We start from the raw sequence: 14997 nt of genomic DNA, 5'->3' as shown, positions 1-14997 counted from the left end.
CACTCTATTTATTCTGCTCCTTAAACCTGTCCCAGGCCTGGTTCAGGGTGATGAAGACGCCGTTCGCGATCAGTTTGCGCTCCGTCGACGTCTCGCTCGCAATCTTGTCCGGGTGCGTCTTGGCCACGGCCTTCATGTACACCAGCTTGACCTTCTTGTCGAGCACGAGGTCCGTCAGTCCGACGCTTTTCCAGCCCAGCTCTGGCCAGAGGATCTGGTGCAAGGATGCCAGCAGCGCGCGCAGGTTGTCCTCCTTGCCGGCCTTCCAGCTCTGCAGCTGCTGTTCGACCTTGTCGTGGAGCGCGAACTTCTCCTCCTCGAGCGATTCCTGCTTGCGGTGGTGTTCCTGGACGCGCGAGACGGTCTCGGAGGGCGCTGTGGCGGGAGACGAGCTCTTGGCCGGTTTTCGGGCCGGTCTAGGCGGTTGCAGCACGTTCAGACATCTTCTTTTCCCGTCCATGACCGGTTTCGCGAACTCTCCGTTCTCGATCAGCAGGTTGTACGCCTCGAGCGCCTCTTTGAATCTCTCGAGATGCTCCAGGGCCTCTGCCTTCTTAGCCACCAGCTTAATCCAATAGCTTTTCACCGGCTTGTCGTCTATTTTTGTGTCGCGAGAGGCGCTAGCGGCCTGTGCCATGCCGTTCTCCGCGGACTCCAGCTGCTTCTTGGCGTCGCCGAGACGCGAGTACACGATGGCCAGGTTGGAGTAGGCGATGATGCGGCACGGATGGTTTTCGGGCAGCTGTGCGAGCGCCCGCTGGTACGTCTCGAGCGCGCTTGTAAAGTCGCCCTTGGCGAAGTAGTCGCTGCCCTGCTGTCTGAGGGTCTGGAACTGCGGTGGTACCGGTGGCGGGGTGGGGTCTGACGGGCTGTCTGAGATGGCAGCCGGCTCGTCGCCGAAGTCGAGCAGCGGAGCAGGGGCCGCGGCTGGCGCAGAGCCGGTCGGAGACGGCGTCAGCTGCTGGACCGACGGTGTGCCCGACGGCCTGCTTTCCTCGCGGGTGTCCCTCTTGCGTCGATTCCATTCCTCCTCCAGCTGTTTCACCCTCTCGATCTCCTGCTCCTCTGAAAAGTCCTCCTTTTTGTACCTGTCCTGGCCGCGCATCCACGCCGGCTCGTTCCTGCGCTCGTGCTGCCGGTACATCTCAATGCCCTGCTTCAGCTTTTTTCTGCCCGTATTGAGCAAGAACGACGCCTTGGACATGAACTCGGCCGAGAGATCGTTCACCAGGGCGCCCAGGTCCTCTGGCGCCGCGGCGTCGCGACGGGCCGGCTGGCTGTGCTGGTGCGCGGCGTCGAGCAGATACGAAATCGCCGCGTCGAACGTGTCTGTGTTGCGGACGGCGTCCGCGGCCTGCTGCTCGGAAAAGCCCATCTCCACGAGCTGGGCGTACGTGGTCGGTGGCGGGGTGGGTGACCTGGGAGGTGTGCGGGCGGATTCTGGCGCAGGGGCCGGACTGTCGGCGGCGGCCGGTTGCGGGTCGCCGGGCGGCGCCTTGAAGACGTCGAACAGCTTTTCGAAGTCGTCGGAAGACTGCTGCTGGGGAGTGCTGCTGGGGCTGGCGCGGGAGGACAGCTGGTCGAGCCAGTCGACGTCGAGAGCGGCCTGAGCCGGCGCGGGCGGCGGCTGCTGCTGGGCCAAGGGCGTCCTGTTGGCGGCGGGCCTGGATTTGGCAGAGGTTTTCAGCAAATCCGCAAACACGTCTTTGGACATAAGGTGAAGAAGAGGTAAAGGCTGTGCAGAACAAATTTTTCATTTATTTTATTTTATTTCCACGAGCTTCGCCATGCACTTGATGTACACTTTGGGCCCGGACGGCAAGAGAATCTACACGCTGAAGAAGGAGACGGAGACGGGCGAGATCACGAAGTCGGCCCACCCGGCCAGGTTCTCGCCAGACGACAAGTACAGCAGACAGAGAGTGACGCTGAAGAAGAGATTCCACATGCTGCCTACCCAGAGGGAGTAGGTGTGGACCGAACGGTATAGCGATAATAGTACGTTGAGATAATGTCGATCGACAAGAGCGCGTTTAGTATAGTCCAGCTATAGCGACAAGTAAGAGAATGTATGCGGTGGGGCCGTCGCCAGCTACTCGATTGGCCCCTCGAGCCCGCCCGTCTTGGCCAGGTGGAATTCTGCGTTCTTGCGATAGTTCTCCCACAGCTCGCTCACAAGCACGGTCTTCTCGTTCTGTTTCTCGATCTCCACGAGCTGCGCGTTGATCTTGCCCACGTTTGCGTTCAGCTGGGTCTGCGGTTAGTTCTCTTCAGCGCGTACGTACCAGGTTGTTGATGATGCGGTCGTAGAGCCCCTCCTGGATTTTCTCCTCAGGGTTCTCCATCTTGTCGGCCATGGTGTTTTTCTGTTTTTTTTTATTTATTTCGCGTACCCTATTTTATGCTCAGATATTTCTCCAGAGCAAAATCAGTCCCGATTTTTGCCACCCCTAAAATGTCCACTCTGAGCCCCTCCGCGTACTACGCCGACACCGGCGCGCCAATTGCACGGCTCTCGGCCAAAACATACTTCCAGCAGCTGTCCCGCAACGAGAAGCTGTATGCCCACTACATGGCCAAGGCAGGCCACTGGGGAACAAGGGTCATCTTGCGCTCTGTTTCGCCTGAGTCGGAGCAGATCTACGACCTGATCCTGGCCACCCACGCCGCCGTCAAGGCAGACTATTCTGGCCTGGAAAAGCACCTGGGCAAGGACGCTGTCAAGTCGTATCTGGAGTACGCCTCTCAGTTTTTGAGCAATCTGGGCAACTACAAGTCGTTCGGCGACGTCAAGTTCATCCCGCGGCTGCCCAAGGGCGACTTCGAGACGCTGGTCGAGCTCGTCAACGACGAGGTGTGTCTGCAGCTGTTCGAGCAGGTCAAGGACGACATGTACGCTCTCGACTCGAAACGGGTGTTGCTGGGCTGGCCCGCCGAGGGCCACGTCACGGGCTACTATTTGAACACCCTGGCAAAGGCAGAAGTCGAGGCTGTCAACTCGGCGCTGGCTGCACACGGGATCATGCCTGAGAACACCAGGCTCGAGAAGGTGGACGACGCGCTGTTCCGTGTGCACGTCGCGTCGGCCAACATCTCGAACTCGACGGGCTACTACCCGGACACGATCACGTTCGAGCTAGGCGGCAAAGCGGCCGCCATTGAGTTCAAGTTCGGCGACCACTCGGCCGAGTTCGCCAAGATCGTCGAGAACCTTGTCGAGGCCAAAAAGTACGTGGCCAACGAGACACAGCTCAAAATGCTCGAGAACTACATCGAGTCGTTCCAGACAGGCTCGATGAACGCCCACTACCAGTCGCAGGTGCACTGGGTGAAGGACATGGGGCCTGCCGTCGAGACCAACATCGGCTTCATCGAGACGTACAGGGAGCCGGCCAACGTGCGCGGCGAGTGGGAGTGTCTGGTGGCGATGGTCAACAAGGACAGGACGGCCAAGTTCGGCGAGCTGGTGCGCAAGGCGCAGGATTTCATCGCGGAGCTGCCGTGGAGCAAAGACTACGAGAAGGACGTGTTCACGCCGCCCGACTTCACTTCGCTCGAGGTTCTGTCGATGACGACGAGCGGCGTGCCTGCAGGCATCAACCTGCCCAACTACGACAAGGTGCGGATCAACCTCGGGTTCAAGAACGTGTCGTTGGGCAACGTGCTCAGTGCCAAGTCTGGCAAGGAGCCGGTCACGTTCGTGGAAGAGCAGACACAGCCACTGTACGAGAAGTATCGTGCCGAGGCGTTTGAGGTGCAGGTGGGGATCCACGAGCTGCTGGGCCACGGGACCGGGAAGCTGCTGATGGAGACTGACGACGGCAAGTTCAACTTTGACGTGAAAAATCCACCGCTTGGACTCGACGGCAAACCCGTGTCGACGTACTACAAAAAGGGCGAGACGTGGGGGTCGCTGTTCGGGTCTGTGTCGGGCGCGTTTGAGGAGTGCCGTGCAGAGTCTGTTGCCATGAGTCTGTTCACGAACAGAACGCTGCTGTCTGTGTTTGGGTTCAAGGAGCCCAAGGAGCAGGACGAGGTGCTTTTTGTGTCGTATCTGACCATGTGCCGGGCCGGACTGCTGGCGTTGGAGTACTACGACCCAGAGAACAAGAAGTGGGGCCAGCCGCACTGCCAGGCCCGGTTTGCGATCCTCAAGACGTACCTGGACGCCGGCGAGGGGCTGGTTTCGCTGGAGTACACTCGGCCGGACTTCGACGACCTGGTGATCAAGGTGGACAGGACCAAGATCGAGACGGTCGGACAGCGTGCGATCGACGCGTTCCTCAAGAAACTGCACATCTACAAGTGTTCTGGCGACGTTGCGAACGGAACGGAATTTTTCGTTGAGCACACCACGCCGGGCCCGGAGCTGCTCAGGTTCAGAGACGTTGTGGTGGCCAAGAAGCTGCCGAGAAAGCAGCTTGTGCAGGGCAACACTGTGCTGCGCGGGGACGACGTCGAGGTGGAAGAATACGCCGAGTCTGAGATTGGCATGATTGAGTCATTTATTAAAAGAGATACATAGCCCAGGACCAGCGGAATTATTATCTAGTTTCTTTTTCTGGCATTTTTTTATTATTTTTTATCGACGTTATCTAGCATGGCTTTTCTCGAGAAGGCCAAGAAGGCGGCGCTCTGGTTTGCCCAGACGTACTGGTTCTACATCGGGCTGGCGATTTTCGTGGTGATCGCCCGGTTTGCGCCCAATTTTGCCCGCCACGGAGGGCTTATCCGCGGGGAGTACACCATCGGGTACGGCGCCGTGGCGATCATTTTCCTGGGCTCGGGGCTGTCAATGGGCACGAAACAGCTGATGGCCAACATGGCGAACTGGCGCGCGCACACGGTCGTGCTGGTGCTGCAGTTCCTCGTCACGCCGGCCATAATGTACGGCTTCTGCTGTGCGATCAAGGCGGCCCACAATCCGCAGATCGACGACTGGCTGCTTGTGGGGCTGATTGTGACGGCGTGCTGTCCGACGACGGTGGCGTCGAACGTGGTGATGACGCGGCAGGCCGACGGAAACGACCTCCTGACGCTGTGCGAGGTGTTTATCGGCAACATGCTGGGAGCGTTCGTCACGCCGGCGCTGTGCCAGATGTTTCTTAGAGGAGCGTGGGAGTTCGGCAACCCCGCCAACGGCTCGTCGATTACGCGGGTTTACAGAGACGTGATGCAGCAGATCGGGTGCAGCGTGTTTGTGCCGACGTTTGTCGGGCAGGTGGTGCAGAACCTGTTCCCGAAGCAGACCAAGTGGTTTCTGACCACGTTCCGGTTCAACAAGGTGGGCTCGTTCATGCTTCTGCTGGTGATGTTTTCGTCGTTCTCGACGGCGTTCTACCAGCACGCGTTCACGGCAGTGAGCCACGCGTCGATCATCCTGGTGTGCTTCTTCAACGTCGGGATCTACATGCTGTACACGGTGATCTGCTTTGCCGTGTCGCGGCCGGTTTTTCTGAAAAAACTGCCCGAGCCTGCGAAGCAGGGTGCGTATGCTCGCTTCCACAAAACGGTGACCCCCTTCTACTACAGCCGCCCAGATACAGTGGCCGTGATGCTGTGCGGGGCGGCGAAAACGGCCGCCCTGGGGGTGGCGCTGGTGTCGGCCCAGTACGGCGACAAGAGCGAGCACCTGGGCACGCTGCTGGTGCCGCTGGTGCTGTACCAGAGCGAGCAGGTGCTGTGCGCGGGCTTCCTGACGCGGTTCATGAAGATGTGGATCCATGCCGAGGACAGGGAGAAGGACGATGAGACAGATAGCGCGTAATAGAAGACGTAGAGCCGTGTTGCGCCGTAAGTTTGCTCTGCACGGGATTCCTGCAACCCAAGCCCTTATGGCCAAGTTGGTAAGGCGCCACACTAGTAATGTGGAGATCCTCAGTTCAAATCTGAGTGGGGGCATCATTTTTTTTATTTTCTTAAAAATTATTTTACCTTTTCATGTTCCCACCCCACGACAGATCGCTGCCGCTGCTCTCGCAGAGCAACACCTGGCGATCCGGGTCGCAGACCCCGGACTCGGTCTCCGTGTGCGAGGAGCCCTCCGGCACGGGAGACCCGTCGCTCGTGCACAAGTGGAGCAACGACAGCTCCATTGTCTGCGTCGCTTGTTCGCCGAAAAACCACCTGCTTTTCTGCGGAACCCAGGACTCGCGCATCCTTGTGTACGATCTGCGCACGTTCCAGCGCGTGAGGGAGTACGGGGCGCATTCGGGGTCTGTGCTTTGTCTTTTGGTGAGCGACTGTGAAACACGACTTTTCAGCGGCGGAACGGACTCGCTTGTCCGTATATGGGACATAAGCCCGCGCGGCGAGCTCAAAGAAACGTACACGGTGTACTCGCTGATTGATGTGGGGGACATCTTCTCCATTGCGTGGTCCGAGTCGCGCAAAACGGTCATGTTTGGCGCACAGAACGCCTCCCTGTCGTATGTCCAGATAGGCCTGGAGTCGCACGCGCGAGACCCGCACCAGATGCCGTTCCGGCGATACGACAAGTTCTTCGACTCGGCCGGCCGCTCGACGTCCGCGCAGGCCGCCGCGACGAACCAGCAGGGGCTCGGCACGTTGATCGAGGTGCCGTCGCACAACATCATCCCCTACGCCCACAACGGCTACATATACTGCATGGAGATGTTCACGCTTCAGGACGGGATCGCGGAGCACGGCGACTACACGGAATTTCTCATCACCGGCGGCGGCGACGGCGTGGTCAACATCTGGGGCCTGAAATCGGGAATTGAGCTGCTGCGGTCGCTGGAAAACCAGGAGTCCGTGCTGTCGTTTGCTCGCAACAAGGGCAGCACGTACCTCTACTGCGGGCTTGCGCACGGCCACGTCAACGTGTGGGATTTGTCCACGTTGCAACAGATCAAGTCGTACGAGAGCGAGGAGGGAGACATTGTGTCGCTGGCGGTGTACGGAGACTGTCTTTTCAAGGGCACGAACGCGGGGGTGACCAAGTGGAAGTCGCGCGGCGAGGTCCGGTCGAACTGGATCGACCACAACGGCTGCTGCCACGCCGTCAAGGTGGCGAAGCTGAACAACCACCCGTACCTCATCACGGCAGGCACAGACCACTCGGTCGCGTTGTGGGACATCTCTGCGCTCGATAAGGCCGAGGACGAGCAGCGGCCCGTCGACCTGACGTCGACAGACCGCATGCTCGAGGTGCTCGCCAAGCTCGTCGAGTACAGAACCGTGTCGAAGATGCCGGCGCTGTACATCGACCAGTCGCGGCGGTGCGCAAACTTCCTGCGCACGCTGCTGCGCAACCTTGGCGCGTCGCACGTGTCGCTGCTGCCTGTGCCGGACGCCAACCCGGTGGTGTATGCGCTGTTCAAGGCGAATCGGCCACCCGCAAAACCTGTTCGAATTCTGTGGTACGGCCATTACGACGTGATCGACGTGAGCAGCACCGACTCCTGGAGCACGGAGCCGTTCCACCTGACCGCCCAGAACGGCTACCTGTACGCGCGGGGCGTCAGCGACAACAAGGGCCCGCTGCTGGCGGCGATGTACGCGGTGGCAGAGCTGTACCAGAAACAGGAGCTGGAGGCAGACGTGGTGTTTCTGCTGGAGGGAGAGGAGGAGTCCGGCTCGTTTGGGTTCCAGGCGGTGGTGCAGGAGAACCGGCCGCTGTTCGGCGAGATTGACTGGGTTTTCCTGAGCAACTCGTACTGGCTCGACGACACGGTGCCCTGCCTCAACTATGGGTTGCGTGGGGTTATTTCTGCCACCGTGGAGGTGCGCTCCGACAAGCCGGACAGACACTCTGGCGTGGACGGCGGCATCTCGCGCGAGCCGACGATCGACCTGATCAACCTGCTCTCCAAACTCAACGCCGACGACGGCAAGGTAAACTTGCCCGACTTCTACACGCCGGTCAGGAAGGTGACCCAGAACGAGCTTGCGTCGTACGAGAAGATCACCAGCAAGATCAGCAAGCTGCGCAGCGACGAGCTCATGGCCAAGTGGCGGATGCCGTCTCTCACGATCCACAACGTGAGCGTGTCCGGGCCGAACAACTCGACCGTGATCCCGCAAACGGCGTCCGCGTCGCTGTCTATTCGCATAGTGCCGGACCAGGACCTGGAGCAGATAAAGAGCTCGCTGATCAGCTATTTGGAGGAGAAGTTTGCGCTCCTGCACACGGAAAACCACCTCACCGTGCGCGTGATCCACGAGGCAGAGCCGTGGCTCGCCGACGTCAACAACGCCGCCAACAAGATTCTGCTCAAGAATATCGAACAAGAGTGGGGGGTCGAGCCACTGCTCATCAGAGAGGGCGGCTCGATCCCTTCGATCAGGTTCTTGGAAAAAACGTTTGGCTGCGAGGCCGTGCACCTGCCCACGGGCCAAGCCAGCGACAACGCGCATCTCAACAACGAGCGCATCCGTGTCACCAACCTGTACAAGACCAAGGAAATTCTGAAAAACACGCTGAACAAGCTTCCAAAGAGACATAATTAGCATGATGGCATTCTATAGACGTGATTTAGCGGACCGTTGCCCGCGCCGATCGTCGAGTCGGCGAGCCTGATCGCGTCGTGGACATACACAATGGCGTTTTCGACGGCCGTGTGCAGATCCAGGCCGCACGCGAGCCCGCTCGCGATCGCCGAGCTCAACGTGCACCCGGTCCCGTGTGTATTTTTTGCATTAACAATTTTAGGATGTTTGTAGTGCACCGCATCGTCGCGCAGACGGTCGTACAGCACGTCTGTGACGGCCTCCTGTGCTGGAACATGGCCTCCCTTTATCAGCACTGCGCGACATCCAATGGCGCTTGCAAGCTTGCGTGCCAGATCCTCGCATCCGGCTATCGAGGGTTCCCCCACAGAGCTGTCCGGAAAAAGCAGACCGTAGATAATTTTCGCCTCGTCCCAGTTCGGCGTGATAACCGTGGCATAGCGGTAGAGCTGCGCGATGCAGTCCCTCACGAGCGTCTGTTTCGCCATGGTGAAGCCGGACGTTGAGCTTATAACTGTGTCGACCACCAACTGCGGCCGGAAGGTCTCCAGAAGGGGCACTATCGCGGTGAGCCCCGGTCTGGTCACAACTCCGATTTTGACGCAATGGATTCCGCCGTCTGCAAAATCGGCCTGCAAAATGTCTTGCACAACCGTTGCTGCCGTCTCCAGCTTGCCAGAAACTCCCAAAGTGTTCTGCACGGTGAGCACATCGACGCACGTGAGGCCATGACAGCCATAACTGGTTATCGTCTTGAGGTCGGCCTCGATGCCTGCGCCTCCGCTTGGGTCCGACCCGGCCACGGTGAGCACGCGCGGTGTCGCCACGGGGGCGAGGGAAGACGGGTTGTCCAGAACGACAAATTTGTCAGCCATAACTTGATCGGTCGATTTCGCGAGAGGAAAATTTACGAGACCGCCTAGCGTGGGGGTGACTCTAGGAGAGCGTGTACGAAAATCCCACAAAACACGCGCATTCGCCGCCTCCCGCATGGGGCTCTCACAGGCGCACCTCATCTAACCCCTCCATACACGCTTCTCGGCTCTCTCGATCTGATACTTTGTCTTACGTAAGCACAGGCCGAGCAACTACGCAGTCCTACACTACGCTACCGCTGGGCACTACCGCGCGCGCATGCTGTCGCTGGACGCGACTCGCCAGCGCACTGCGGCCGCCACGCTCTTAATCGTATTCCATTGCTTCAAGCTATAGATATCCGCATCTCCCCCTGATTATTATGCTTTGCTTACTTTCTTCTGAATGCACATCCCTCAGAGAGCTTGGCCTTACCTCCCGTTGGCGTACACAGAACAGTGGTGCACGAATCACAGGTCACGGCAGTTTGGGCGTGGGAGAACACGGTGGTGATTTGCAAACATCCTGGACACTTCACGTCCATGAAAAATGATCTTGGCTCTTGCACGAGGGTCTTGAGCTTGTGCTTCTTGGCCTCAGAGGCGGCACTTGGGTGCAGCAGGTCCTGAACTAAAACCATCTTGAATAATAATAAATTTGCCTACAAAATTTTTCATTATACGGCGAGGGCACGCCAGCCCAGGCAAGTGGTCACGTGACCTTGTTCTGCCTCCTCTTTGGGGCACCTCCCGCAACGCTTCTGTCCCATGTCGCTCAGCAGCAGTGTGGACGAGGGTGCCGTGCGCGCGCGCCGGCTGCGCCGGCAGGACCGCACCGCGCTGAATCTCCTGCTACTGCTCACGTCAGTTCTGATCTCGTTCGCGCTCAAGAGCCACCTCCGGGTTTCTCTGAGCAGCCCCTTCAGCGCCAACCTCCTTGTTTTGTGCGCTACCGGCAGTCTGGCATACTTGTACTATAGCAGCCTGCCGCTGGACCCGCAGCGGTTTGGCGAGAAGATCGGGCTCGTTTTCGCCAAGGTCGGCTTTGTGTTCGGCGCCGTCAGGCTGAGCATTGTGCACATAATTATGCTCGTCCTGGTGGTGAGCGCGCTGGTGTGCAACGAGACGCGGTTTTTGTATTTCCTGCTGCCGTTTGCGGTGGTCTGGGCCGTGAACGTGGACCCGTCCGAGATAGCGAGGCAGGAGGTGTCCGCGCTGGAGCTCCGGCTGGAGGACATGGAGGCCGAGATCAGCGGTCTGAAGCTGGGACAGATGCGCAGACAGCACAACCGCGCGCTGCAGGACCGGTCGCTCGAGCTCAGCGTTGGCCGGCTCCAGCAGGAGCTTGGGCTCAAACTGCGCGAGAGCAGCGCGCACATCCAGAGACTACAGCTGCAAGTCAGCGAACTACAAAAGGCGCAGAGCACAAATAGCTGGCTCCGCGCCAGCACAAAAGCGTTTTTGAAAATGGTGCTCACCAAAAACCAGGTCCGCGCGCTCAGGCACCTGCGCCAGCAGATAGTCGCGAATCAGCACAGCCCGAGAAGGAGAAACAAGTAAATTAATTTGCCAATAATATGGTTGTGCCCGCGAAACGGCTGAAAACGCCCGAGGATCTGGCCAAGTTCCAGGACAGCGCCGTGTACAGCGAGATGGTGCGCTTTGTCGTGGACCTGGCCACGTCTGTGCACGGCCTGGAACTGGGGTACACGGACGACTCTTTGGGCGACAACATAGGCAAGGTGCTGGAGCTGCTGGAGCAAATTAACGGCATTGTCGACAGCCACCCCGTCGTCAAGGATACGAGCAGCCGGTTTGGCAAGCCCGAGTTCCGCGATTTCTACGACGAGCTGGCCACCAAGGTCACCGGCCTCGTCCAAGGCTGTGTCGGCGAGGAGCACGCGGAGGAGCTCGGGTGCTATCTTATGCACTCGTTTGGCGACCGCACCCGGATCGACTACGGCTCTGGGCACGAGCTCAACTTTGCGTGTTTTCTCCTGTGTCTCTACAAACTGGGCTTTTTCCAGCCCGCAGATTTCAAATGGCTCGTTCTTCGCATATTCAACAGGTACCTCCGCCTGATGCGCCGTTTGCAACTGCTCTACTGGCTCGAGCCGGCAGGGTCGCACGGCGTGTGGGGGCTGGACGACTACCATTTTTTGCCGTTTCTGTTTGGCGCCGCGCAGCTGGCGCCGTTCTCGCGGCCACGGCCGCTTTCGATCCACCAAAAAGACTACGTCGACGAGTTCAAGGACAAATACCTATACTTTGGGTGCATTGCGTTTATAAACCAAGTGAAAACCGGCGCAGAGTCGCTCAGATGGCACTCGCCAATGCTGGACGATATCAGTGGTGTGAAGTCGTGGGCGAAGATCGAGGAGGGCATGATAAAGATGTACAAGGCAGAGGTGCTGGGCAAACTGCCCGTGGTGCAGCATTTCCTTTTTGGCAGCATTCTGAGGTGTCCCGAGGGCGTTTCGGAACACGCAGACAACGACGACGAGCACGCGGGCCACGACCACTCGACGTGGGGCGACTGCTGCGGAATCAAAATCCCGAGCGCGGCGGCCGCGAGCGCCCTGTCGAAACACACGGTCCCGTGGGACTGATCACCACCCGAACCGCAGCTGCGACGCCGTGAACACGGGCGGTTTCCAGACCAGTTTCGACGGGTCCAGCTTGTGCCTCTTTTTGCGCTGCAATTTTTCATAGTTTTCAAGGATCTGGTTGGTGAGCACGATGATATGCTGGCCCTTGTAGTACCGCAGCATGTTGAGCGTCTGGAGCGTGTGCAGGATGTCTGTCGTTGTCATGGACGTGAGCTGCGAAATCTCGTCGATGCTGATGTCGGTCGTTCCGTTTTCCACCAGCAGAGCACAGATGGTTTCTGCCCAGTACGCTCTGTAGGACAGCAGACCCAGGTCAGAAAGCGGCTTCTCGGGCGAGCCGACCTTGCCCTCGATTTTCGACAGCTCGTACGAGAACTGGATAAGCAGTTTACCGTATCCGTGTCTCTGGTACTGCGGCAGTGTCAGAATGCACGCGACGTTGTAATTGTCCGCGCTCTCCTTCTCTTTCGAGAAGTATCCCACCAAATGGTGGCCCTTTTCGTCTCTCCTGGTCATGCAGTAGAACAGGAACGGGTCGACGTCGTAGTAGAGCGTCTTGTGGTCCAGAAACAGTTTCGACAGCAAACACAGGTTCCGGCACCACGTGCGCTGTTTGCGGCCGTCGATCTCGAAAAACGACACGTAGTCGTCGCGGTAGATCTCGTTTCCTGGCGGGTGGCTCAGGGTGCACTTTGCGCGGAACCGCTCGAACTGTTTGCGCGACCCAAAGTAGCATAGCGAAAAGTCGCAGATATACAGACACTCCTCCTCGGTGAGCTCGACCGGGTACGGCGAAAAGTACCACGGCTCCACCTCGTGGTTGCCGATGATCACCTTGCTGAAGTTCCTGATTTTCGCCAGCTCGCTCGTCGACGTCTGGGCCATCGACCCGCTCGTCCGCAGCCGCTCGATCTCGTCCTCACGGCTCAGCTCCTCGCCCTCCTTCACCAGCCCCTGCACATTCAGGTTGTCCAGGTCCATCTCGTCCTCGTTGGGCTCGCTCGTGGCGCGCTGCGGCTCTGGAGTCTCGGACTTGGGCGCCGTCTTCTTGACGGCCTTCTTGCGCGTCTGTTTCTTGTCCTTCTTGTCCTTCTGCGGCTTCGGAGGATACATCGGCCGGTGCGTGTCGATTTTCGTCTCGTCGATCCACTCGTCCAGTCGCTTGTTGAACTCCACATAGTGCACGTAGTACACGGGCTTGCCCTTCTTGCGCTGGAGGGCGAGAATCTCTGCCAGCCGCCACTCGCCGTCCTTGAGAGCATACACCTTGCACCCGGCCGCAACCTGCGCGAGACTGAACTGCTCGTCCGCCGTGGGCTCTGGCGGAATCAGCCGGAGCGCCTCCGCCGGGTTGGCCGCCGCTGTTTCTGAGTCGGACGTCATGATAAATAAAAAAATATTTGTTTGGGGCTGACATAAGCGGCCAAAACGGTGGCGGGGTCGAGGAAAAGTGGGCCGAAAAGGGGAGGCAGCGCGATCGGGCTATCTGGCTATGGGTCTCAGTGCGCTGGAGGGCCTGGACTCTCAGAGCGTCTACTGCGTGCCGCATTCGCATTTTAGGGGCTGTTTGTCACAATTGCAGAAATCGGCTGACTCCTCCAAAAGGAAACTGGAGGTGGTAAAAAAAATAGGGAGAAAAACCTTTTTTGTCCTTTTCTCTGCTCTTCTATGTCCTACACTTATCCATTGCCGGACCTGGCCCAGTACGACGTTTCCGCAAAGACAGGCTTCCTGCCCGAGGAGATGCCGCTGGAGTCGTTGGGTCCCTACTACGAGCCGTGGGAACGACTCGTGCGGGCCTTGCCGGGCCTGCTGTTGACAAAGCGGATTCGCGCCGTCGTGGACGCCCTGCCACTGCTGTCGACGTCGCAGCTGCACTCCGAGGCCGAGTTCCGGCGGGCGTACTCGGTCCTGGGCTTTCTTGCCCACGCATACATCTGGGGAGTCGCCGAGCCCACAAACCGTCTTCCCGAACAACTAGCGCAGCCGTGGATCGCCGTTTCCGAGCACCTGCGCCTGCCGCCCGTCGCCACGTACGCGGGGCTGTGTCTGTGGAACTTCTGCTACCTTCTGCCTGACTCCGACGCCGATTTCCTCGACAACATACAGACCATCTCCACGTTCACCGGGTCCTTCGACGAGAGCTGGTTCTACCTGGTGAGTGTCTATTTCGAGTACAAGGGCGCCTCCTGTTTGACGACAGGTCTGGACGCCATCAAACACGCCAGAGAGGGCTCGTCGGACCGCGTCGTGCAGTGTCTGCAGCGGCTCGCCGAGCAGATCGACTATCTCGGCTCGGTGCTGATGCGCATGGAGGAGATGTGCGACCCGCACGTGTTCTACTTCCGCCTGCGGCCGTACCTGGCAGGCTGGAAAAACATGAAGGACGCCGGGCTCGAGAACGGCGTCTACTACGGCAACGAGACTGTTCCGCGCGAGTACAGCGGCGGCTCGAACGCGCAGTCGTCGCTGATCCAGGCGCTCGACCTGCTGCTCAACGTCGAGCACCTGTCCACGGGCGAGCAGACTCCCTCGGCAGGCGAGAACGTCTTCATGGCAGACATGAGACGGTACATGCCGGGCAAGCACGCCGACTTCCTGGCCCATCTCGGCAAGATCAACATTCTGAGCGACTACGTGGCCAAGCACGCGCACGAGAACTCTGAGCTTGTCCTGTCGTACGACGCGTGTGTGGCGATGCTCAAGTGTTTCAGAGACAAGCATATCCAGATCGTGACGCGCTACATCGTGATCCAGTCGCAGAAAGCGCGCAGCATGGGCTCCCAGGCCACCAGCACGCTGCGCGCTGGCCTTGCAAAGGCCAAGACGCCAAAAAAAGACATTCGTGGAACAGGAGGCACCGCCCTGCTGCCGTTCCTCAAGCAGTGCAGAGACGAGACCGGCAACGCTGCTGCGGGCAACTGGGGACGAAGATTACTGAGCTACAAGGAGAAGCCGGCGCCGTCCTCGTCGCCCGAAACGGTCGGCCTGGCCGGCCAGTGGACCAAGGGCGCCGGCGACGGCTCTGCGCATTGGTAAACTGCCTTCGCAAAATTTATATC

General features: G+C 59.2%; 11 protein-coding genes across 11 annotated transcripts; 6 read left to right on the top strand and 5 right to left on the bottom strand.

Annotated features, from left to right (window-relative positions):
* Positions 1-4: 4 nt before the first annotated feature.
* KL911_004805 (uncharacterized protein) lies at positions 5-1714 on the bottom strand (the record flags this gene model as incomplete). Its single annotated transcript, XM_043200137.1, has 1 exon — positions 5-1714. One exon carries the CDS (start codon positions 1712-1714, stop codon positions 5-7), a length of 1710 nt encoding a protein of 569 aa, XP_043052425.1.
* A 319-nt stretch (positions 1715-2033) lies between these two features.
* Positions 2034-2357, bottom strand: KL911_004804 (uncharacterized protein; the record flags this gene model as incomplete). The annotated part of the gene is made up of 2 exons (XM_043200136.1): positions 2034-2215; positions 2282-2357. The coding sequence occupies 2 exons, from the start codon at positions 2355-2357 to the stop codon at positions 2034-2036; spliced, it is 258 nt and encodes an 85-aa protein (XP_043052424.1).
* Positions 2358-2455: 98 nt separating this feature from the next.
* KL911_004803 (uncharacterized protein) lies at positions 2456-4525 on the top strand (the record flags this gene model as incomplete). The annotated part of the gene is made up of 1 exon (XM_043200135.1): positions 2456-4525. One exon carries the CDS (start codon positions 2456-2458, stop codon positions 4523-4525), a length of 2070 nt encoding a protein of 689 aa, XP_043052423.1.
* Positions 4526-4600: 75 nt separating this feature from the next.
* Positions 4601-5751, top strand: KL911_004802 (uncharacterized protein; the record flags this gene model as incomplete). Its single annotated transcript, XM_043200134.1, has 2 exons — positions 4601-5040; positions 5112-5751. The coding sequence occupies 2 exons, from the start codon at positions 4601-4603 to the stop codon at positions 5749-5751; spliced, it is 1080 nt and encodes a 359-aa protein (XP_043052422.1).
* A 189-nt stretch (positions 5752-5940) lies between these two features.
* KL911_004801 (uncharacterized protein) lies at positions 5941-8472 on the top strand (the record flags this gene model as incomplete). Its single annotated transcript, XM_043200133.1, has 1 exon — positions 5941-8472. One exon carries the CDS (start codon positions 5941-5943, stop codon positions 8470-8472), a length of 2532 nt encoding a protein of 843 aa, XP_043052421.1.
* A 12-nt stretch (positions 8473-8484) lies between these two features.
* Positions 8485-9347, bottom strand: KL911_004800 (uncharacterized protein; the record flags this gene model as incomplete). The annotated part of the gene is made up of 2 exons (XM_043200132.1): positions 8485-8610; positions 8691-9347. The coding sequence occupies 2 exons, from the start codon at positions 9345-9347 to the stop codon at positions 8485-8487; spliced, it is 783 nt and encodes a 260-aa protein (XP_043052420.1).
* Positions 9348-9570: 223 nt separating this feature from the next.
* On the bottom strand, positions 9571-9967 carry KL911_004799 (uncharacterized protein; the record flags this gene model as incomplete). The annotated part of the gene is made up of 2 exons (XM_043200129.1): positions 9571-9593; positions 9739-9967. The coding sequence occupies 2 exons, from the start codon at positions 9965-9967 to the stop codon at positions 9571-9573; spliced, it is 252 nt and encodes an 83-aa protein (XP_043052419.1).
* Positions 9968-10094: 127 nt separating this feature from the next.
* KL911_004798 (uncharacterized protein) lies at positions 10095-10759 on the top strand (the record flags this gene model as incomplete). The annotated part of the gene is made up of 2 exons (XM_043200128.1): positions 10095-10127; positions 10310-10759. The coding sequence occupies 2 exons, from the start codon at positions 10095-10097 to the stop codon at positions 10757-10759; spliced, it is 483 nt and encodes a 160-aa protein (XP_043052418.1).
* A 144-nt stretch (positions 10760-10903) lies between these two features.
* Positions 10904-11786, top strand: KL911_004797 (uncharacterized protein; the record flags this gene model as incomplete). Its single annotated transcript, XM_043200127.1, has 2 exons — positions 10904-11688; positions 11762-11786. The coding sequence occupies 2 exons, from the start codon at positions 10904-10906 to the stop codon at positions 11784-11786; spliced, it is 810 nt and encodes a 269-aa protein (XP_043052417.1).
* A 149-nt stretch (positions 11787-11935) lies between these two features.
* On the bottom strand, positions 11936-13318 carry KL911_004796 (uncharacterized protein; the record flags this gene model as incomplete). The annotated part of the gene is made up of 1 exon (XM_043200126.1): positions 11936-13318. The coding sequence occupies one exon, from the start codon at positions 13316-13318 to the stop codon at positions 11936-11938; it is 1383 nt and encodes a 460-aa protein (XP_043052416.1).
* Positions 13319-13603: 285 nt separating this feature from the next.
* On the top strand, positions 13604-14974 carry KL911_004795 (uncharacterized protein; the record flags this gene model as incomplete). The annotated part of the gene is made up of 1 exon (XM_043200125.1): positions 13604-14974. The coding sequence occupies one exon, from the start codon at positions 13604-13606 to the stop codon at positions 14972-14974; it is 1371 nt and encodes a 456-aa protein (XP_043052415.1).
* Positions 14975-14997: the final 23 nt, after the last annotated feature.

Source organism: Ogataea haglerorum (assembly GCF_019207285.1).
Source record: "Ogataea haglerorum isolate 81-453-3 chromosome Unknown 81-453-3_NODE_16_length_219348_cov_95.707317, whole genome shotgun sequence".
In the NCBI taxonomy this organism is placed as follows: Eukaryota; Fungi; Ascomycota; class Pichiomycetes; order Pichiales; family Pichiaceae; genus Ogataea; species Ogataea haglerorum.
This window is presented reverse-complemented; position numbering and strand designations above follow the sequence as displayed.